The sequence below is a fragment of the Platichthys flesus genome, chromosome 16 (assembly GCF_949316205.1).
Source record: "Platichthys flesus chromosome 16, fPlaFle2.1, whole genome shotgun sequence".
Lineage (NCBI taxonomy): Eukaryota > Metazoa > Chordata > Actinopteri > Pleuronectiformes > Pleuronectidae > Platichthys > Platichthys flesus.
The window spans coordinates 602,939-624,210 of record NC_084960.1 but is presented as its reverse complement, the minus strand read 5'-3'; the positions used below and the strand labels follow the sequence as shown (position 1 = coordinate 624,210).

The 21,272-nt window shown below is 45.7% G+C and overlaps 4 protein-coding genes across 10 annotated transcripts in view; 1 reads left to right on the top strand and 3 right to left on the bottom strand.

The window, feature by feature from the left end:
- Positions 1-343: 343 nt before the first annotated feature.
- spns1 (SPNS lysolipid transporter 1, lysophospholipid) lies at positions 344-7,428 on the bottom strand. 3 transcript variants are annotated; one of them, XM_062408283.1, is made up of 13 exons: positions 7,203-7,428; positions 5,173-5,387; positions 4,673-4,738; positions 4,429-4,565; positions 4,162-4,313; positions 3,879-3,945; positions 3,313-3,455; positions 2,983-3,135; positions 2,719-2,908; positions 2,547-2,612; positions 2,346-2,444; positions 1,339-1,507; positions 344-1,225 (listed from the first exon to the last, which is right to left on the bottom strand). In XM_062408283.1, exons 2-13 carry the CDS (start codon positions 5,378-5,380, stop codon positions 1,155-1,157), a joined length of 1,521 nt encoding a protein of 506 aa, XP_062264267.1. In that variant the 5' UTR covers positions 5,381-5,387; positions 7,203-7,428; the 3' UTR covers positions 344-1,154. The 3 variants fall into 3 exon arrangements, with proteins under 3 accessions (XP_062264267.1, XP_062264268.1, XP_062264269.1); XM_062408284.1 differs by lacking the exon at positions 7,203-7,428 and adding an exon at positions 5,701-6,297; XM_062408285.1 differs by lacking the exon at positions 7,203-7,428 and adding an exon at positions 5,493-5,644.
- Positions 7,429-7,847: 419 nt separating this feature from the next.
- Positions 7,848-11,605, bottom strand: nfatc2ip (nuclear factor of activated T cells 2 interacting protein). Of its 2 annotated transcripts, XM_062408277.1 has the most exons (9): positions 11,515-11,605; positions 10,577-10,675; positions 10,440-10,500; positions 10,231-10,345; positions 10,022-10,102; positions 9,479-9,710; positions 9,230-9,374; positions 8,653-8,771; positions 7,848-8,570 (listed from the first exon to the last, which is right to left on the bottom strand). In XM_062408277.1, exons 1-9 carry the CDS (start codon positions 11,524-11,526, stop codon positions 8,409-8,411), a joined length of 1,026 nt encoding a protein of 341 aa, XP_062264261.1. In that variant the 5' UTR covers positions 11,527-11,605; the 3' UTR covers positions 7,848-8,408. The 2 variants fall into 2 exon arrangements, with proteins under 2 accessions (XP_062264261.1, XP_062264262.1); XM_062408278.1 differs by lacking the exon at positions 11,515-11,605 and having other exon boundaries at positions 10,231-10,343; positions 10,577-10,681.
- A 424-nt stretch (positions 11,606-12,029) lies between these two features.
- Positions 12,030-16,899, bottom strand: sgf29 (SAGA complex associated factor 29). Of its 3 annotated transcripts, XM_062408280.1 has the most exons (11): positions 16,783-16,899; positions 16,277-16,410; positions 15,370-15,453; positions 15,215-15,290; positions 15,002-15,074; positions 14,540-14,604; positions 14,330-14,459; positions 14,098-14,244; positions 13,978-14,013; positions 13,436-13,598; positions 12,030-13,077 (listed from the first exon to the last, which is right to left on the bottom strand). In XM_062408280.1, exons 3-11 carry the CDS (start codon positions 15,433-15,435, stop codon positions 12,961-12,963), a joined length of 873 nt encoding a protein of 290 aa, XP_062264264.1. In that variant the 5' UTR covers positions 15,436-15,453; positions 16,277-16,410; positions 16,783-16,899; the 3' UTR covers positions 12,030-12,960. The 3 variants fall into 3 exon arrangements, with proteins under 3 accessions (XP_062264264.1, XP_062264263.1, XP_062264266.1); XM_062408279.1 differs by lacking the exon at positions 16,783-16,899 and having other exon boundaries at positions 16,277-16,423; XM_062408282.1 differs by lacking the exons at positions 16,277-16,410; positions 16,783-16,899 and adding an exon at positions 16,107-16,270.
- A 3,201-nt stretch (positions 16,900-20,100) lies between these two features.
- Positions 20,101-21,272, top strand: part of nupr1b (nuclear protein 1b) — a 1,665-nt gene continuing 493 nt past the window's right edge. The window contains exons 1-2 of one of the 2 annotated variants that reach the window (XM_062408275.1): positions 20,101-20,355; positions 20,471-20,607. In XM_062408275.1, the coding sequence (XP_062264259.1) occupies positions 20,259-20,355; positions 20,471-20,598 (225 nt within the window). In that variant the 5' untranslated portion in view covers positions 20,101-20,258 and the 3' untranslated portion in view covers positions 20,599-20,607. Of the gene's footprint in view, positions 20,356-20,470; positions 20,608-21,272 lie in introns of those variants that run through there. The other variant, XM_062408274.1, reaches the window with a different exon arrangement.

Genomic DNA, 21,272 nt, shown 5'->3' with positions numbered 1-21,272 from the left:
ACCTGATGAAAAACTCATCTTCTTTAATGTTCAAAAAAACATTTTAAAATAGAGTTAAATTCTTTATCTTAGACATATTCATTCAAAAACATGTTTTCTTAATGTGGTTTTTTTTAATTTGCAGGAGAAAAACAAAGTGAAAGGACGAGACTGAAGTTGGAATATTAATATTCAATCAGAATGTTTCTACAATAAAAACACGACGACTTCTAACGTGACAAACGGTTTAAAAACATGAAGCTGAAACATTCTGACGTCTCGTTCTCCTCTCGTGACTTCGTACAGAAGCTCTGAGAGGAAGTGTGTTCTCCTTAAAAAGGTTAAAGAACAATTTGAGCCAGGATATTTTTCTAGGGTTTTTAATTTTCATCTGTAAAAACAGCTTTTATACGATGTCATCAAACTTCCTAAAGAATCTTTGGGACAAAACTTTATCAACATGTAAAATCGTTTTCTAGACTTAAAGACGTGACAGTGATGTTACAGAACTTTATTTTCCTTATTGTCAAAGTCATATTTAAAAGTAAAAAAGTGTCTCTTTGAAAAGAACAACCACTTAAGCTGTAAATTATTATTTTAAAGATAAAATCATGAGTCCACCTGAGCATGTTAATACGACACAAACACTTCGTCCAACAAGTTCATTCTTGTTTAACAGAAACAGTAAAAAATGATTTGAGACTAAACCACTTCACTAACGTTCACGTTCATAAAGTCGATCCCATCAAACACAAAACTTAAAAAACCTCGTTTAACACTTCAAACATTCCAACAGAAAAACGAGGATTCAAATCAGTGATGAAGCTTAAAAGATGTAGACTGATTAGAACTGACTGCATCACAAGGTTAGTGTTACTCAAACGAGCTGAAATGAAATGTGATTAATAAAGTTTATGAACTTCTGATCTCACTGAAGGTGAGAAGATGTTTCCACCAGTTTGTCGTCGGTCAAATAAAAGTCAAAGTGAATCAGCTTCAGCTCCTCAGTCCTCAGAGGATCCACACAACCATCACTAACATCTCCTGAGACGACCACCTTCTGGGAAAGTTCTAAAAAAGAGAAATAAACTTTAAAGGTTTCTGCACGGCAGACAGTCCCTTCAGTGTCTTCAGTCCCACGACACGGTACACCAGCGGTTCCCCAGCGGCTGGTTTCAGATCAGAACGCTGGACACCGGGACCCGAGTGGACCGGCCGCTGCTCGGCACCACGATCGGCTCGTCGTCTGAGAACAGAGATCAGTTCTTCTAGTAACTTCATATCTAGTGTTTTTCCACAGCAGCTGTTTGCACCTGTACAAACTTCATCATCATACCCCCCCCCCCCCCCGAGTCTCACCTGAAGCCACGTAGTTCTCCGCCCGATCTCGGTCTCCTTCGATGAAGAGGGCGGTGGCGAGGAAGAAGGCCCCGCCCACCACCGCTACGAAGGCGCAGATCAGCAGAGAGAGCTGCAGCGAGCGGAACTGCCAGAGGAACGAGTCCGACCTCCTCAGGTAGTCAGAGACCTGGAGTCAGCAGAGAGGGACAGACCTGAGGTCAGTGGACTGCTGGACAACACGTGAAGGTTCTAACTGCAGTCAGTGTGTGTGTCTGTGTGTGTCTGTGTGTGTGTGTCTGTGTGTTAGTGTGTGTGTGTGAGTATGTCTGTGTGTTAGTGTGTGTGTGTCTGTGAAGTACCACTCCGATCAGGTAGGTGTGTGTGTGTGTGACTGTGTGTGTGTGAGTGTGTCTGTGTGTTAGTGTGTGTGTGTGTGGGACGTACCACTCTGATCAGGTAGGTGTGTGTGTGTGACTGTGTGTGTGTGAGTGTGTCTGTGTGTTAGTGTGTCTGTGAAGTACCACTCCGATCAGGTAGGTGTGTGTGTGTGACTGTGTGGGTGCTAATGTGTGTGTGTGACTGTGTGTGTGTGTGTGTGTGTCAGGGACGTACCACTCCGATCAGGTAGGTGTGTGTGTGTGTCTGTGTGTGTGTGTGTGTGTGTGTGTGCGTGCGTGTGTCTGTGTGTTAGTGTGTGTGTGTGACTGTGTGTGTGCTAGTGTGTGCGTGTGTCTGTGTGTTAGTGTGTTTGTGTGTATGGGACGCACCACTCCGATCAGGTAGGTGTGTGTGTGTGTGTGTGTGTGTGTGTGTGTGTGTGTGTGTGTGTGTGTGTGTGTGTGTGTGTGTGTGTGTGTGTGTGTGTGTGTGTGTGTGTGTGTGTGACGTACCACTCCGATCAGGTAGGTGTGTGTGTGTGTGTTAGTGTGTGTGTGTGACTGTGTGTGTGCTAATGTGTGTTAGTGTGTGTGTGTGTGTGTGTGTGTGTGTGTGTGTGTGTGTGTGTGTGTGTGTGTGGGACGTACCACTCCGATCAGGTAGGGACTCCCAGCGTCTCCCAGCAGATGAGAGATGACGATCTGAAGCGACTCAGCTGTGGCGCGGCGAGTGGGAACCACCACGTACTGGAAAACAGTTTGAGAAAGAGAACGTTGTGAGTGGAGCGTCACTAACTGAAGGTCAGAGGTCAGAGGTCAGAGGTCGACCTGTAAAGTCTCGAGTCTCACCAGCAGAATGTCGGCCACGATGGCCCAGTTCATGCTCAGGAACGTTTCTCCCAGGAAGATGAAAACCTGAAGGACAGAAAACAGGAGGCGTCCAGCTGTTGTCTCGTCACGTGGACGCAGTGTTATGAACACGCGTGTGTCCTGTTGACGACACGTGACGAAGAAGACTCACGTATGTGGCGACGGTGCTGGCCTCAGCGAACACGATGGCCAGGTAGAGGAACGGAGCAGAGAGCATCAGACCGGCGGCGCAGACCAGTGGATCCGCCCTGGGCGTCTTCTTCCTCAGCTGCCGACTCAGCTGCACGCCGCTGGCCACGCCCAGAACGCCGGTGATGCAGGTGATCGCTCCAAAGATCAGGCTGCGGGGGGGAAACGAGGAGTCAGCCGGGTTTCTATCAGACGTCTCAGTTTCACTCCATCGCTCACGCGTTACCTGTCGGAGGAGGCGCAGTGTGCGTCCGTGCACGGGGCCTTGACCCCGGTGAAGATGGCAGCTCTCAGGAGGAAGGTCGGGGCCCAGAGCGCCAGAGAGCCGGTGACAAACGCCACCGCGGTGAAGCCGAAGGTGGACAACACGAAGCTGCAGCTGCAGCAGGAGAGAGGAAACGCCTCAGGTCAGACCGGTCAGACAAGAGGTTAAATATCGAGTTAGATCACGTCGGGTTCGATGCTGACCGGTTCTCCGCTCAGACTCAACGTGTGACCTGCCGAGCTGAAGACGGTTCACTGAACCTGGATCAAACCGGAGTGAGGTGGAACCTACTTCCTGCTCAGCGCCTGCAGGTCCTTCAGCCAGCTGGTCCGGTGCAGCTGGTGCTCGGGCCGAGCCTCGATGGCGCCTCTGTTGGGCTCCTGAACCACGACCAGGAGCAGGACCACCGCCACCAGCCCCAGAGCTGGAGTCACCTGAGGGACACGCCCACAGAGACAGCTTCACCCACATCCTTCAGTTCAGAGGTTCATGCAAAGTCAGGATCACTTCAATCTATCCTCAAACAAATGAACTTCATCTTTTGTTTGTGAAAAGCTGCAAATACTGAAATGTTTACTTCACAGATTAGAATCTGCTGTAAAATATTCAGACCAGCATGTTTCTTTAAATTCTCTTACAGCAGTTTTACTCACAGACACTTTATTCTGCCTGAGTTGATAAAAACGAATAAATAAAATAACAGGTTGAGACGTGATGATGAACTCAACCTTTGAGTTTCAGCTCTTTTCTGTTGCTCTGATACATTCGGCTCATTTATTTAAGTTTTCAAATTGACTGCAGAAGAAAGAGTTAAAGATAAATCTGAAGAGACGTCTGTAGTGATGGTGAGAACGTACCCGCAGAGCCCAGTGCCAGTCCTTCGCTATGTTGCTGACCTGAGAGCCCACGATGTATCCGAGGCCGCTGAGAGGAAGAGGAGAAACGAGACGAAGACACGTGTGAGTAGAAATAGATTGTCTACACATCTGCTGGTCCAGATGCAGATAAAACATCTCCATCACAGCTTCGTCTGTTCCATCGAGTGGATCGAGGTCTGATGTGAAAACAGGAACTGGAGGTTCCCTGGCTGCTGCTCTCAGAACCGGTGTCAGAGTGGAGAACGGGTCAGGATCATCTCACCTGCCCACGGGGATGGCGAAATAAAAGACGGACAGCATGTTGGTGCGCTTCCCTTTGACGTAGAGGTCTGCGATGATGGTGGGAGCGATGGTGGAGTAACTGGCCTCGCCGACCCCGACCAGTCCACGTGTCAACAGCAGGGCCCAGAAGTGCTGCGAGAAACAAACAGGATTTAAACTCGACAGATGAAGACGGAACATCCACCGATCGTTTCTGTTCAGACTACACAGTCGTCTCCTCTGAAGCAGAGCAGGAAACCAGTCTCACCTCCCTGGGGGTGTAGGAGCTGGCCAGTGTAACCAGTGACCAGAACGTGATCCCCACGCTCATGATGACCTTCCTGTTGTACCTGTCGCCAAGGTAACCGAAGATCGGAGCCAGGAACATGTAGCTGCAGATAAAAACTGAACAGACACAAATATGATGAAAAGTCTGTTTGTGTTGAAACTATTAAAACTGTACACGCCCACTTGAGTTCACTCATAGATTAACAGATTAATCTTCTTCTCACCAGTTTGGAGCAAACCGGATTTCCCGTCATCGATCCCAAAATAATGCTCGATGTCCGGGAGCACTCCTGGAGGAGGAGAGGAACCAGCAGGTTGACATTTTGATTTATTGTTCAGAGTCTAAAGTAAAAGATATAACTTGATCTGCTGTAGTTCAGTCAGACTGTTCCACTTCCATACTACAGAGGGCGCTGTGCACAATCTGTCGACTAAATAAAGATGGACGACAGGAACCCTTCTCCTCCATGTTGGTGATGTTAAATAAAATAAACTGTGAAATGTTCAAATGTTTGTTAACAAGATAAATCTAGAAAATCAGCAAATACTCAAAACTAAAAAACACTGATAATTAAAACACTTATTTAATAAAGTTTACTGGATGACTTGTTTTAAAGTCGTTCCCTCTATTTCTTCTGATTCATTTTTTCATCTCCTGATATTCCTCATCTCGCTTTGTGTCGCCGGGGGAAAGGCTTCTGATTGGCTGTGGGCGGCGTCCTACCTGCCACGGTGAACCTGTCCATGTAGTTGAGCAGGTTGATGAAGCAGAGCACCAGGACGGTCAGCAGGGCTCGGACGCTGGACACGCCGCTGGCCGGCTCCTCCGCCGGCCGCTGGCCCGCCCCCCCGCCCTGCTCCCCCTGACCCTCTGTCTCGCTGTCGTCAGAGAGGAACGGCGCCGAGTCCGGCGTGTTCTCGCCCAGAGACATGACGACGCTGGAGAGAGAGAGCGTTGGATCAGTGACAACATGGTTCGGTCATTTGAACCTGAACAGGGATTCAAACCTTTTCAAAGACAAAACAAACAGGAAGCGGCAGAACCTCCAGAATAAAATCTGCTACTTGTCCTGGTGTGACTCTGTCGTCTCTGTGGTCACAGCTGGGAACAGATATCCCATAATGCCCCAGTTCTCTGATGTTGAAACATATTGAGTTAAGATCATCCACTGTGGAGGACGAGCAGCCATCACATGTTCCCAACTAGAGAGAAGTTACCAGTCCACTTTCAATCTGGAATCACCCTGATTACCTCTGTGATTGGCTGGCCACCTGTTAAGCCACGCCCCCAGACAGGCAGCACTTGATCATGTGGATAACAGGACGTAGATGATGATGGACGGATGGATTGTTCCACTGGAGCCAGACGTGATCAACAAACTGACGCCTGTTGAGTGAGACCTGAACTGGGAGATCCTGTTTTATCTTGTGTTGGCCACAGATGGATCATGTGATCAAATCAGGAAGTGTGAACACTGAACACACAGAACATTGACCCGTTTGTCGTCTGCAGCCACGTCTTTGATTTCAACAGTGAGTGGATATTCACTTGATCTGAAATCAATAAGAATAATAAGATTCTCTGACAATAGAAACAATCACCAAGTGAAAACTATGGAATTGAGATGAATCAGTAACATCTCAGTAATTCTACTAATTTAACAACGAACCGCGTGTCAAGTAAAAACCACTGAGGGATAAATGGATTTGTCAAGAGCACTTATTTAAAAGAAAATCACCTTCTGTTAGATTTAGTGGTAAAAATAAGGAAATGAATCAGTTAATATTTTTCTAATGATTTTTAAAAGATGTTTAAATCGATAACAGGACTTAAATAATTGGATTGATTTTCGGGTTCAAGCTCAACAGGAGCCGATGAACCCGAGTCACAGAAACTCTGCTCACGTGAAGCTCCTGAGTGTGAGAAGAGGAACCAGTCGTGAAAGAAGAAGCCGCGGCAGCGACCGGCTCCAGCACGGACCACGAGGCAGGAAGTGACTTCTGTCTACGGCAGGAGGAGCAGCTGGTGAGAGGTCGATGAACCATTCATTCAGAGGATCTTTGTGAAGAAGGTCCTCGGAGTCGTCTCGGACACTCGGGTCCAGACCTCGATCTTCTGATCACACGTCACTGTGCTCAGAAACCAAACATCTGTACAAACACATCAGCTGATGTTTCTCTTCAGGTTGATGATGTAATCAGACGCTGCAGCTCCTCTCTTCAGCCCCCCCCCCCCCCCTGCTTATAACATCTGCTCTGATGGTCAACAGCTCCCAGCCCTTGAAGGAACCAGCTTTACCTGGTCAAGGGGCGTGTCACACCAGCTGATTGGGGGGGGGGGGGGGGGTTCTGGTCTTTGTTTGGAATCAAACACGAGACGGTTACATTTCAAACTAAAAGTTTGACGTCTTCTAAAAAGCTAATCTGCTGATTGGAGAAACTCAGACTGATTCATCTCTTGATCCTTCCTCAACTGTTCATTATATAAATGACAATAAATGATGGAAATCCATGAGATGAGTCCTGAGTGAAGACAAGAGGACAGAGACATGAGACAGACAGTCTCTTTGTTCCATGAACAGCTGATGATCTGATGTCTCTCAGTTAAAACCTCGTTAATCTGCTTCATCTGGTTTCAGATGAATTCTAACCAGAGTGTCATATGACGTCACAGATTCACAGAGTAAATGATCGTAAAGATTCTGTAAGAAAATAAAAAAAGCGATGAGGCGTCATCGTGTTGTTGTTGTTTACCTGACGATGACGCTCCTTCTTCTTCTTCTTCTGTCTCCAAACTTCTTCTTCGTCTGTCCCGTCACTCAGGCTTCATGCCGGCGGGTCACGGTGACTCTTCCCCGGGTAGCAGCGTCTGTGTGTCGGACTCTCAGCGGCTCGAACCACCGTCCACAGGTCAACTGCTCACTGAGGACTCGTCTCCACCGCCGCCATGACAGCTCTCTGCACACATCCGGTCCGCGGCTCACGTGACGTCAGCCTGAGTCACATGACCAGATGAAGTTGGTTTGAGTTTCGATCCCCTGGGGGACCGTCAACAAGTTCCTGTCTGAACCATAGGTCTGAACGAGATGTCATGTGACCCACTGACTGCTCATCACGTCAGACTCAATGTGTCTCGGGCTATTATGGTAACTGTTGACACCTTAGTAATTATGAATATTAATATAAAATACCTTAACCTCTCAATCCTCTACAGATCTGGTCTGTTTATCTACAGAAATAATACAACATGCAATTTAATTATCAAGAGATTGATATTAAATTTGATTTATAATGGTGAATGTAGAAATGTCAATTCGAAAGAGGCGTGTCCTTTTTTCTATCGAACAGTGGATATCATATAATATGAAGTCACATGATGAGGATGCATTTTTTTTAAATTATTTTATTTATTTTTATTGTCAGCCCCGGAGAATGGCTCTGAATATCCAACATGAAACTGACTTCAGAGCAGTTATCAATGATGACATGCAAGTTAGAAGGTATGAATATAAACTTTTTTCTTGTTCTTGTTGCTGTAAATGCAACTTTAGTTTTTCTTTATTGGTGTAAACTTATGGAATTGGCACTTTAATGTAGAACCCATCCATTTATTGAAAATGTGCTGAACGAGTGAAGACACATCATCTTGATCCGTCTCAGGAACAGTGATTTCAATTCCTGTACAAATGTATTTTCATCATTTACAATTCAGTCACTTTTAAAAAGTAACTAAACAAAACGTACATAAAATGGACACAAAAACCAGCGTTCCCACTACGATCATTCTGCACCAGCGACTGACCCGGTTCTGACGGTTCTGTTTTTATGAGGTACACATATAAAAAAAATGAAAGAAATGTTCAACATTGCGCGGCTCCAGAATCCCAGAGGAAATACTGCAAAACCTCAGAGGTTTAATATTTGTTTTACGTTTAATAGAAGGAACATTAATCTACAGGCTTAGATCCAAACTTCAATGATGTCTCCGTCCTCCATGTCCAGCTGGGCCGGCGTCTGGCCCGGCGTCACCTTGGACCCGTCGAAGTGGAAGCGGACTCCACTCTGAGCGCTGAGGGACATCCTGGACAGATACTGGGAGAAGACGGGGCCCAGCGGTGCGTCCTGAAAAAAACAAGGACAGGTTTGTGTCTCGCTGCCACTGAAGACAGGAACCAGACAACAGAGAAGAGGAGCCGGTACGAACCCTGTGCAGAGAGAACTCCTGTGAAGCGTCTCTGTCTTTGCTCTGCAGTCGAACCGTGAGGACGTCGCTGCCGCCGCCGGCTTCTTTGCTTCTCTCGTCGTCTGCCATGACCACGCACTCTGCATCGAGAAGAGGGACACGCTCAGTTAGTGACTTCCATCCTCTGCAGGGGGGTCGGTGACCAGGGAGAATCTGAACATTTTATAACAATTATTAATGATGTTACATCACAACATGAATGGCAAGTTTAAGTAAAACCCTTCATTCATTATTTTTTATGGAGGATGAGTCAGGTGAGAGCTGTCAGCTGACCCTCACGTTGAAAGGAGGACAGTCTCAGGACACTCAGGGACTCAGAGACAGACAGGACTGAGCTGTGAAGTCACTCTGAGTTAGTTTCTGTTGGTTCACGTGTGTGTGCTGTTTGCAGAAAGCACCAGTTGTGTCCCTGGCTGTGTGGCAGAGCCCCGCGGCCGGGTGGACCACCACACTGACATTAACTGGATTCTGATGAGTCTGTGAGAACAGGTCACTAATGATGGTGGAGCTTTCTTTAGATAGCGGCTGATTTACTGACCTAAAATGTCTGCGATGCCGAGACCGATCTCACCAACTGTGGAATCCAGCGGCAGCTCGATGTCCTCCCGCAACAGCAGGAGGCGGGGGGGCGGGACGTGAAGGACGGCAGACAGCTGGGCCAACACGTTGCTTAAAGGTGTCGACTAAAACGTAAACACACAAACTGTTAAAGAGGACAAACAGTCGAAACCCGCTAATCCTACGACATGTATTGGAATGTTTACGCGTGGCGTGTGAGCGTACTTACCGACAGCACAGGGATCTTGTGGATGTCCGTCCTGCAGCGGATCTTCAGGGAGATCTCGTGGAGGGAGGAGCTGCACGATGAACTCCACGAGCCCGAGTCAGGGTTCGTTATGATGACGTCATCTTGCTCGTCCTCTGACACCGGAGTCCGGGAGCCTCGGCGGCGCCTGGGCCTCTTCTGTGGCTCGGGAGACATGAGGGAGCTCATCACCCTGAGCCTCCGGTCGATCTCACTGAGGAACAAAAACAACCAGAAACTGTTTTAAAGACCAGCTTCAACAAAACGCTGCTGCCCCCCCCCCCCCTGCTCCACTGTTCAGGTGGGCTGGCAGGATGGAGGCCGCTGAGGCTCCTGGGAACCTTCAGTGCAACAGAAATAAGTTCCGTAGCCTCAGTGGTGGTCCTGAGCTCTGCAGCTCCTCCCACCTCATGACTTGGTGTTTGCTCAGATGTGCAGAGATGACCTTTTAAAACCAGGAGGTGTGCGTCTTTACAAACAAGCAGAGACGAGGTCAAAGCACCTGAACCCAGAACCCAGACTCACCTAATCTTCCTCTTCACCTGACTGGACTGTTTCTGGACCGGACTCTCGGGCGGCGGAGGAGACGGAGAGCGGAAGGTTTCTCTGACGTGACGTGTGTGACAAGACAAAGCAAACAAACTCAGTCCTGTGAATTCCATCCCACCTGTTTTAGATGAGGGTATTCTGTTCATAAGAAACTACATCAAGGTTCTCTGAGCTTCAGCACTTACAGTTCATGTTCTGCTTTGTTCTCCACAGGTTCTGCTTCCTCCTCCGAGTCACTGAGGGCGATGGCAGCTACCTTCGTTTCCCGAGATGACCACAAACTGTCGTCTGCAGCGTCCTCTGGGCACAAACAGGAACAATCAGCTGCCACTAAGTTCCATCCGGGATTCATCTTGTTCCCACACTTACAGCACATTAAGAGTTCCGTTTATACCTGTGGTTTCCTTTCTGGTGAACACATGATCCATTGGCTTCAGCCGCAGACTGCTGCTCACCTGAAAACAGAAGCACTCAGGTGACAGGGAGGAGACATTGTCAGGAAAGCTTCTTTGGGCAGAGCTGGTTCTTCACCTTGTTGGAGTACACTGGCACCGGGACGATGGCTGAGGGGTCGAGGATGCGTCTGCGTTTGGGCGGCGGCTTCACAGCCTGCACTTCACCGTCAGAGACCTGTAGATCGTGAAGAGGAGCTCAGGTCAGATGATGTGCCACAGTGCCTTTGATTCAGGAGACAGAACCAACTGGCTCCAGAGTTCGTTTCTTATCTGAAGGCCACCACAGGGTCATGATCTGTCCGACTGAATAAAGATGGACGACGTGTCTCCCTATTATCATGGACTTGAACGCTGCCACATCTGTGTGTTCAGACCTGATCTGAGACGTTGTGTTACTTGTGTTCGAACCCGCTCACTGTGATGAGCAGTGTGAACAATCCAGAGCAACCGGGGACAGAGCGCAACGCACATATCATTTACAACTCAGGTAGAGACATCCAGTGTCTAGTGTGGAGCCGTGGTGTCGATACACAGACTCCACCCAAGAGTGTCAGCTGTCAATCATCTGTCAATCATATGTTTTCATGTCATCTAATAACTGATTCAAACCAAACTGATCAGAAACACGTGGACAAACATCAGAACTTTATTCCTGCGGACACGTTTCCGTTGACAAGCAGTTGGGACCACGTGGTTTCGTGTTTCTCTTCCTGTCCCTTCACAGTTAAAGCGAAACGGTTGGACAGTTTCTCATATTAACCGCAGACTGTGGCTGAAGCACGACGACGCAGTAGCAGAGGAACCTTTTATTTTGAAAGCCTCGCTAGTTACTAGCTGTTCTCATGCTAACGCTAAGCTAGCCCTGCACTTTTACAGTCTCCGCGGCCTCACGTGACTTCTCGGGTTTCTCTGTTCTTTTGCGGTAATTGAAACATCGTTACGCTCCTCGATCATGACGTCACTCCTGAGTTAAGTGTAGGTTAATGGTAAAAACAGCGGAAGTTAGAAACTCACCGGATCCGCCATGTTGGCTCTACTACCCGCGCTTTGTTTGTCGCCTTCACGGACTGTGGGACATCAGGTCTCGTGTTGTGTTCAGGGTCAGTGTCGTAACATCAGCATCCACAGTGATGTTCTTTTAACGTCACCTCCCTGAACACAAGTTTTCTCATTTGATCTACATTTTCAAAATCCTTCTCACCTTCTCAGAACTGTCTTCATTCATGTTTTATTTTATTCCAGTTCAAAGTAAAAACCAGGTCAAGAACTGATTATAAATAAAGATGTGTGACTGAAGTTTTTGTCGTTTGTTGATTCTGTGTGTGTGTAGTGAATAACAACACAAAGCTAGAAATTATTTGTTTAAAACATGAATCAATGACAATAATCACTTGAGGTCAGAAACAGATGCTCAGACTTTTTAAATATGTTGATCTTCTACTTGTCACGACTCGAGAAGCAACAAAATATTACTGATATCAGTCCGACTGGTGAGTTGATGTGTTCCAGTCTACACACAAAGAAAACACTGAACATTCTCATCTTTATCATACACAAAAAGATTTTATAAACATCATGGCCATAAGAAAACAATGTTTTACAATGATACATTTTTTTATTCCTCCAAAGTCCAGAATTCATTGGAATCTGTTTTACTTCATCACAGCTGAGGAGGCGTTCAGGTCCCCACGGTTCATTTCTGTTCTTCTGTGAGTCTGGGGTTTAATAAGCTGCTCTCAGACAGTTGCTCTGTATTTTCTGCAGAGCATTGTGTGTGAACACAAACGTCCGAGTGAGAGGCTCTGCAGACTTCTCTGCCTGACCTCCTCTATAAGGTCCATAAGAATCCAGGAGAAGCCGATGTGTGAACACAGCAGAGGATCCTCCACTGATTCACTGGGTGAGTGGGGGGGGCTTCTAACACGGGACACAAACATGAAGAAACTAAAACAAATGTCTCTGGTGAAGAAGAGCTGACTCACACGATGAAGACAGATGAAGCTGTGAAGAGAGTTTGTGGTGATCAGAGCTGACGACGTGTCAGGTGATATAAACATGATCACGTGACCTCTGCAGCTGAGGTAACAGGTCACTTCCTGTGTGTGTCGGCTGCCCCCCCCCCCCCCCCCCCCGGCTGCTCCACCTCTCACCTGAACCATGGGAGGATCTGATGCTGAGCGAGTCTGTGCAGAAAACCTGCTGCTGTGTTGTTCAGCTGTGAAACACAAACTGTGGATCTGACCTGGAGTCTGAAAACAGCTCCAGCCTCATTTTAAAATGTCTCTTCTGGGATGTTTTCACTCGACTAATGAACGTCTCCCACTTCAGCTTCAAACCTTTTTATTTGATTCTTGACTAATCATCCAGAACCTGTTTCTGAACGTCATCTCTTAAAAAAACTGAAAAAGTTTCAAACTAAACAATCCACAGGCTTCGTCGGTGCGTTCATGCTTCAGCTCTTCACTTCTTCTTGTTCTCTTTGCAGGCGACCACGTATCGTTGAGCCACGTTCAGAGGAGGGGAGTAGCCGTCAGCGTACGACGTGTCCTCGAATAGCACAGAGTAGTCGTCCTGAGGCTGTCGACACACAAAGACACACACACACACACTGAGGTCAGAGGTCACAGACAGGAAGTCATTCATTCAGCTCCTCCGATCCTCTACAGACTGACTGGAGGTTATTTATTAGTTTTAAATGATTGTTGGCAGGATGTTTAATATATCTACAGATTTTACTATCAATATTTAATTTGAGATCAACTTAAGGACGGTGATGCAAACAACAATCTCCTGCGGACAGTTGCCAGCAGGTGGCGTCTGTTTTCAGAGGGTCAATTTGAGCTGGTTCATTTTGTGCAATGTGAGGAGGCAGAGACGTGTCGTCCATCTTTATTGAAAGTCTTTGTGTAAAAGGCTGCTGAGTGGCTAGTCTCACCCTGTGTGGGGGGGTGTGGATGAGGGCCCGGTAGAAGCAGGTGGTCTGGGGGTAGAGGGCCAACACCAGCTGGTCTTTGCTGAACAGGGCCTCAGGGTCTGTTTCTGGGTTTGCCTTCCACTGAGGCAGAGGGATGATCCTCCGTCTGCTCAGAGTGTGTCTCCTGATCCACAAACACAGACAACAAGCTTTACTCTTCTTCATCAAATCTCATGAGCTGACTGGAACCATCCACTCATCTGAGCTCACAGCTTCGTTAGATGATGTGTTTCGAACGAGTCTGACACATGAGACACACTAACTACACAAAATGAGGTCATGCGTGAAAACATCGAGAACAAATCATGAGTCTACGTTTAATTCTGACCAACAACCACAGAGTTGTGACAGAGATAAATAATATAATGGATATAAATGAATGAGTTGAATTACAGCCAATCAAAGTTCATGGTCAATAGTGATCAATTAAAAGAGAAGTTTTTTTTAATGAGATTCATGTTGGTGATAATGTGAGAGATATTGAATGTGAAGCTGTGACTCACTCTTTTCCTTCTTCATCAATGTCGTCAACTTCGTATCTGGAGGAAGAAAACATTCAGAGCTGTGATGTCACATCCTGTTCTATAACGTTATGATGCGTTGGAAGCGTGCGGCGCTCTCACTTGTTGGTGGAGTGGTTGTAGCTGACCACCTCAGCCAGGATCCACTGCTCATCTCCGTCCACGGCTTTCACCCTCGCTGCCACTTTGTCGCCCTGTTTGGCCACGTAGTCGCTGCTGGCAGGCGTCGCCCCGCACAGAGGGGGGGGGCTGAAAGAACCGGGGGAACTTCAGAATCACACAAACTTCTCTGCGTTCATTCAGTGCTTCTGGTTTCAGTTGGTGAGTGAGCTACCTCTCTCCAGGCTTTCCGATCCACAGAGGGAGCGTCATGGCCGACTGCTGGAGGAGCGTCATCAGGACGCCGCGCCTCATCGTCTTCCTGGGGGGGTCGCTGTCACTGTAGACGCCGGCCATCTTAGCAGCTGGTTGACAATTCAGAAATGAAATTAAAAAACACAAAATGGCAAAAACACAAGCAAGAGTGTGATGCACTTGTTCATACCTATCCTCCTCTCCTCCAGCAACGACTTGATTTCTGCGATTTTATCAAGAGCGTGACGCAGGATGCTGTGGGGGGGGGGGGGGGGGGGTGAACAACACACATGGATTTCCTTTTTATGCTCAGCAGCCTTGAGAAAACTATGAGTAGTGTATGAGGAGTTATAACTTAAGCTCGAAAATTATTTGATGAAACACAGAAATGTTTGATTTAATATTAATTTAACACCTAGTGTTTACAACTGAGACCCAACAGAGCAACGTTACGTCCTCATACATAACACAATCACACATAACACAAAAACACAAGCCCATAGTTTTCAAACTAAAACGAGACCTGCAGCATTTACACAAGTCTCCGGTTCAGAGCTGGTAAAGTGTGGATGTGTAACCGTATCGACAGTGGTGTGTTTTGGAACTGGAACATAGTTTGGACAGAGTCTCGGGCCGGAGCGCGGCCACTCACCTGCACTCGGCCTCGGCGTCTGCTTTGGCTGTGGTGTACAGGCCCCTCAGCTTGGTCCTGTAGTACGGAGAAGCTGAGGAAAAAGACAAAATGCTGGAATAAGTTTGGAGTCACCAGAGACACAGTTAGAAAAATAAAATGAGGTTTGAAAACAGCAGAATATTAAGGTGTGAGGATCATGAGTCTGTGGATGGAAACAGTGAAGTGACTGACTTTTGTTTTCAGTCTGCATCCTCTCATGCGTCTTTTGAATATTCAGTAGATTGTGTTCACTCCGGGATCTTTCCTCCTGAAAACAAAGAGGATTTGGATCTGGTTCAATTTACTGTCGAGTCTACGTCCAGGTGAAGACTTGACTCCACCCTCACCTGCGTCTGTTTGATGAGCTGATGGAGCTCCGTCAGCAGCTCGGCAATCTTGGTATCAGCTGACATGTCCAAGCCTCCGAGATTCTGACAGTCAGAGAGTTTAGTTACAACAAACATACAAACGGTTTGAGACCAGAGGATTTGAGACTTGTGCACATTTCATTGGACGTTTCCTTTGGAACAATATTAAGGCCAAAATAATAAAAAATCAGGAGTAGAAAGTAGTTTGCTCTTAGACTGGACAGAATAAACTCATTTACAAATTTGTATCTTTTCTGTTGTTTCTGATGAACGTACTGATTCATTACTTATGGCTTAAGTTATCACTTTAATATAAACTGAACCATTTTATCAGGGAACTGATTCATAGGCGCACAAGTAAAATTGTACAAATTGTCCTTAGTGTTAAAGCTGCTGAACTACTAAATTAACTAGATAGTGTTATTTTAATATTTAAGGTGATTAAATCAAAGCTCTTCAGGTTGTTAGATTCAAGGAAATCAGATCATGTCTGAATTAACAGATTCTGAATCAAATTTGGTTTAAACTTCTCTGATCGAGATAAAAAGGTTCGTATTTTTTATTGTAGTCAGACAAATAAATTGGTATATAACGTTAGCTTCAATGCTAACTGTACAATTACACTGTAAATCAGCTGGTTTATAACGTTAGCTCCAATGCTAACTGTACAATTACACTGTAAATCAGCTGGTTTATAACGTTAGCTCCAATGCTACCTGTTTAGCTACATTGTAGCCACTGTGCTAATCGTTAGCTGACTTAGCAGCCTAGCTAACATTCGCCTGGTAATTGTTCGCGGAGCTTTGAGCTCGTGGCTCCGCGTCGAGGATCCGCTTCGTTCAAGCTTCTTCATGTTTTCATCTGAAACGGAAGTGCAGTTTCTTACTGTGAATCTTTCTGTTTGTTTACTGACGAACTGTTAGCTGCACGGGTTAGCTCCTTCTTCTTCTTCTTCGTGTTAGCGCTGGTCCGTGAAGCAGCTCCGAGTTCTACACCGCCCCCAGCTGGAGGAGAGTGGAACTGCAAGTTTGGACAGAACACGTGGAGCCACAAAAAGTTTATATACAAATAAACGGTGACTGACACGTGGTCATTTACAATCACATGACATAAAACATCACAACACAAAAACACAACAACACAACAATACAACAACATAACAACACAGCACAACATGACAACACAGCAACACATCACAATATAACAACACAACAACACAGCCCAACATAGCAACACAACACAACAACCCATCACAACATAACAACAATCACAACGCCTCCTTATGAAGCCAAATTTAAATTCACTGGAATCACACACACTCATATATACCAACCCTAACCCTATACATATATTAATATAGATAAACTCATATGTATCATAAACCACACAGACCTGCGGCTGCTTATCTTTAGTTGGATGTTTTCTGCAGTATAGTGAGTTGTTAAAGTCAAGTGTGTGTGTACTTGTTGCACAGGGCCTCGTGCAGCAGTGTAGACATGTCTGTGTGTTCTTCAGGACGTGTTGTTGTGGCCTGAACCAGACGTCAAATACAAACTAATGATTCACATCTGCTGCCGCTGGACACACAATCAAAACACGTGATATACAATCAGTCACTTATTTATCACTTTGGACAGAGACGTGCAGCAACCGACACAATACAAGGTTATACAGTCAGTGTTACAGAGGGTGTGTGTGTGTGTGTGTGTCTGTCTGTGTGTGTGTGTCTGTGTGAACAAACTGTAATATGAAGCCATGAAGCTGACGTCTAATCTGTAACCTAGATAGCCAAGTGTACACTGAGTGTGTTACACACCTGAGACGTGTGTGTGTCTGTGCCAGTGTGTATGTGTCTGTGTGTGTGTGTGAACAGAGAGCCCACAGTGTAACAGCTCAGGTCACCTCATTTGTCTGCAAATATTAACTGAGCTGTCGAGGAGATGAAAACAGGAAGTGAGACGTTCGGAGGAAACGTCCTGAAACCAGAGCAACACAACATGAGCAGCACAAGCTCCTGAAACCAGAGCAACACAACATGAGCAGCACAAGCTCCTGAAACCAGAGCAACACAACATGAGCAGCACAAGCTCCTGAAACCAGAGCATCACAACACGGGCAACACACCATGAGCAACTCAACGTCCTTGATTAAAAATTTAATTGAAAATGATCTAATTTACATTTTCAGAACATAAATCTGAACACAAACCAAATAAATAAAATAAAGATTGACGACATGCCAAATCCTCTCTATCGCCCCCCAGTGTCTGGCTGCAGTACAGGTCATGGACCTCGCCTCCTCCATGTTAGCAGATGATACATGGGCCAGACTAACAAATCCAAATACACGTTAAATAAATCTTTGTCAAAGATGATTTATGTCTAATTTTAGTGCAAGTTGTGATAAAATGAACCTGGACAGGAGCTGACAGAGGGAAATATCGTGTTGAATATTAATGTCTCTTTTTAATTATGTAGATGAGAGTGAAAGATCAGAGGAGGTTTTATTTCATTAGCGGAGGTGGAAGATATGATGGCTGCGTTGATGAAGGATGAGAAGAGGAGGAGAGGTGTAGTGAGGAGAGAAGGAGGAGAAAAGGAAGAGGAGAAGAGAAGAAGAGGAGTTGGAGAGGAGGCGAAGAGGAGGAGAGGAGGAGAGGAGGAGGAGAGGAGGAGAGGAGGAGAAGAGGAGAGGAGGAGAAGATGAGGAGAGGAGGAGAGGCGGAGGAGATGAGGAGGAGAAGAGGAGGAGGAGAGGAGGAGGAGAGGAGGAGAGGAGGAGAGGAGGAGAGGAGGAGAGGAGGAGATGAGGAGAGGAGGAGAAGATGAGGAGGACAGGAGGAGAGGAAGGGAAAAGGAAGAGAAGAGGAGGAGAAGATGACAAGAGGAGGACAGGAGGAGAGGAGGAGAGGAGGAGAGGAGGAGAAGATGAGGAGAAGAGGAGAAGATGAGGAGGAGAGGAGGAGGAGGACAGGAGGAGAGGAGGAGAAGATGTGGAAGAGATGAGGAGGAGAGGAGGACAGGAGGAGAGGAGGAGAGGAGGAGAAGATGAGGAGAAGAGGAGAAGATGAGGAGGAGAGGAGGAGAGGAGGAGAGGAGGAGATGAGGAGGAGAAGATGAGGAGAAGATGAGGAGAAGATGAGAAGGACAGGAGGAGAGGAGGAGAAGATGCGGAAGAGATGAGGAGGAGAGGAGGAGAAGATGAGGAGGAGAGGAGAAGATGAGGAGGAGAGGAGGACAGGAGGAGAGGAGGAGATGAGGAGGAGAAGAGGAGGAGAAGATTAGGAGAAGATGAGAAGGACAGGAGGAGAGGAGGAGAAGTGGAGGAGAGTCTGTGATGAAAGGATCTTGATGATCAGAGGCCCCCAGGGTTAATAACATCCACAACATTTATAATAGCATGTTATTATTGTTATTATAATACAGGAGGAGCCACTTTACATTTTAATTATCTGACTCAATCAATAATCAACAGGATCAAACTCTTTTTCAGTTTTTGGATTGAGTTCTCCCCACGGATGTCCCCTAGGCCACAAGGGGGCGCTGCTGCACAGACATTTTTATACGTAAACTTTCTTAAAGATGTTAAAAAGATCAAACTTAAAATTGTATCAAAACAAAAATTTGCTCTTTGTGTTTCAATATTATTTTAGTTTCAGGTTACGAAGAGTTAACGTTTTCTAGCAAATCAAACAAACTCTTTGAACTTTTGTTCTGAGATAAGATGAGTCCAATGTTTGTTTTACAGGTGAACACGTAACAAGAGTTTTAACAGCAAGGAGATCAGCGACACACACACACACACACACACACACACACACACACCGACAGACACACACGCGAAATCTGCAGCTGCTGATAAAGAAAGAAAAACAGCAGATTTGAAACGAAGGTCAAACACAAACACGAGTCATCAACGGATCCAATGTTTCAAAAACACAAAGTCAGTGTTTAATAAATCGGGACGAGGTCAAGTGAACAATTAATAAATAAAATATCACACAATAAATCTAAGTTCCACCTCGTGTTTGCTCATGTTTGTTACTTGACGTTTTTTTATATATTTTTTACACTTCAGCTTCAACACTGTGTTTGGTTTAATTTAGTATTTGTTATAAACTTGTTGTTAATTATAAACCAGGGACACATTATTGAAGTTGTTATGTTTTTATACGACCTCACCTGAGAATGTAGAAGTCAAGATTTTACACACGTCATGTTTGTTCTGTTTAAAATAAAAAATCAGCTGGAAGACATGCGTAACTGGGGAAGCCTCTTGTGGCTGAAGTTAGTATTACACCAACAAATACCTCACAAAGGAACCATTAAGAATAAAGATTAGTAAATATTATCCTGGGCCGAAAGTAATAACAACTGTTTCACAGATTTAAAAGACAAATTAAAACTTAAAAATATGAATTCACAGATGAATAAAATACCCAGCCCCCCCCCCCCCCCCCCCCCACACACACACACACCACCACCAAAACAAACAAACAAATACAACAAATCAAAAACCGTTGTTTTTAATGAAAAATAAATAAAATCCTCTCAGAGAGTCTGCTGACTTTTGGGAAAAACTGATGCAACACTTACAGAAGGAAAAAGGGAGGAGGAAAAAGAGGAGAAGAGGAACATATGAGTGTTTATGAAAGGAGGAGTGAGTTTGGAGGAGGAGCAGAATGTTCCTGTTATATAAACTCAGAGAACAGAGGAGAAAATAGATCCTGTTGTTGTTCTGCTCTGAAGAAGAAGAAGAAGAAGAAGAAGAAGAAGAAGAAGAAGAAGAAGAAGAAGAAGAAGAAGAAGAAGAAGAAGAAGAAGAAACTTCTGCAGCTTTTATCAAACAGTGATTTTTCTCAGACAAACATGAGTCACGTGGACGTGAAGAACATGAAACCCTCCACCTTTGAAGACGAGAATTATGATAAATATGAATATTATAATCTGACAGATAAATACTCAGGTGAGGAAACTAACCCTAATCTTTTTAATAATGTGTGTGTTGAAGAATGCGTGTTTCTAACACCGTGTGTGTCTGACACTGTGTGTGTTTAATACTGTGTGTGTTTGTGTTGCAGAGGGCTCGGCTCGTAAAGGTCGAACCAAGAAGGAGGCCAGCGACAACACCAACAGACCGAACCCTTCAGGACACGAGAGGAAGATCGTCGAGAAGCTGCAGAACAGTGAGAAGAAAACCAAAGAGTGAACTCTGAGGTGAGCAGAGAGAAGCATGTGTTCACGTGTAGAGAGCAGAGAGAATCATGAGTTCACGTGTAGAGAGCAGAGAGAATCATGTGTTCACGTGTAGAGAGCAGAGAGAATCATGAGTTCACGTTTAGAGAGCAGAGAGAATCATGTGTTCACGTGTAGAGAGCAGAGAGAATCATGTGTTCACGTGTAGAGAGCAGAGAGAATCATGAGTTCACGTGTAGAGAGCAGAGAGAATCATGTGTTCACGTGTAGAGAGCAGAGAGAATCATGAGTTCACGTGTAGAGAGCAGAGAGAATCATGTGTTCACGTGTAGAGAGCAGAGAGAATCATGTGTTCACGTGTAGAGAGCAGAGAGAATCATGAGTTCACGTGTAGAGAGCAGAGAGAATCATGAGTTCACGTGTAGAGAGCAGAGAGAATCATGTGTTCACGTGTAGAGAGCAGAGAGAATCATGTGTTCACGTGTAGAGAGCAGAGAGAATCATGTGTTCACGTGTAGAGAGCAGAGAGAATCATGAGTTCACGTGTAGAGAGCAGAGAGAATCATGTGTTCACGTGTAGAGAGCAGAGAGAATCATGTGTTCACGTGTAGAGAGCAGAGAGAATCATGTGTTCACATTCATTTATTCAAAGTTTATAAACAAATATTAAAAGCAAAACTCAGCAAG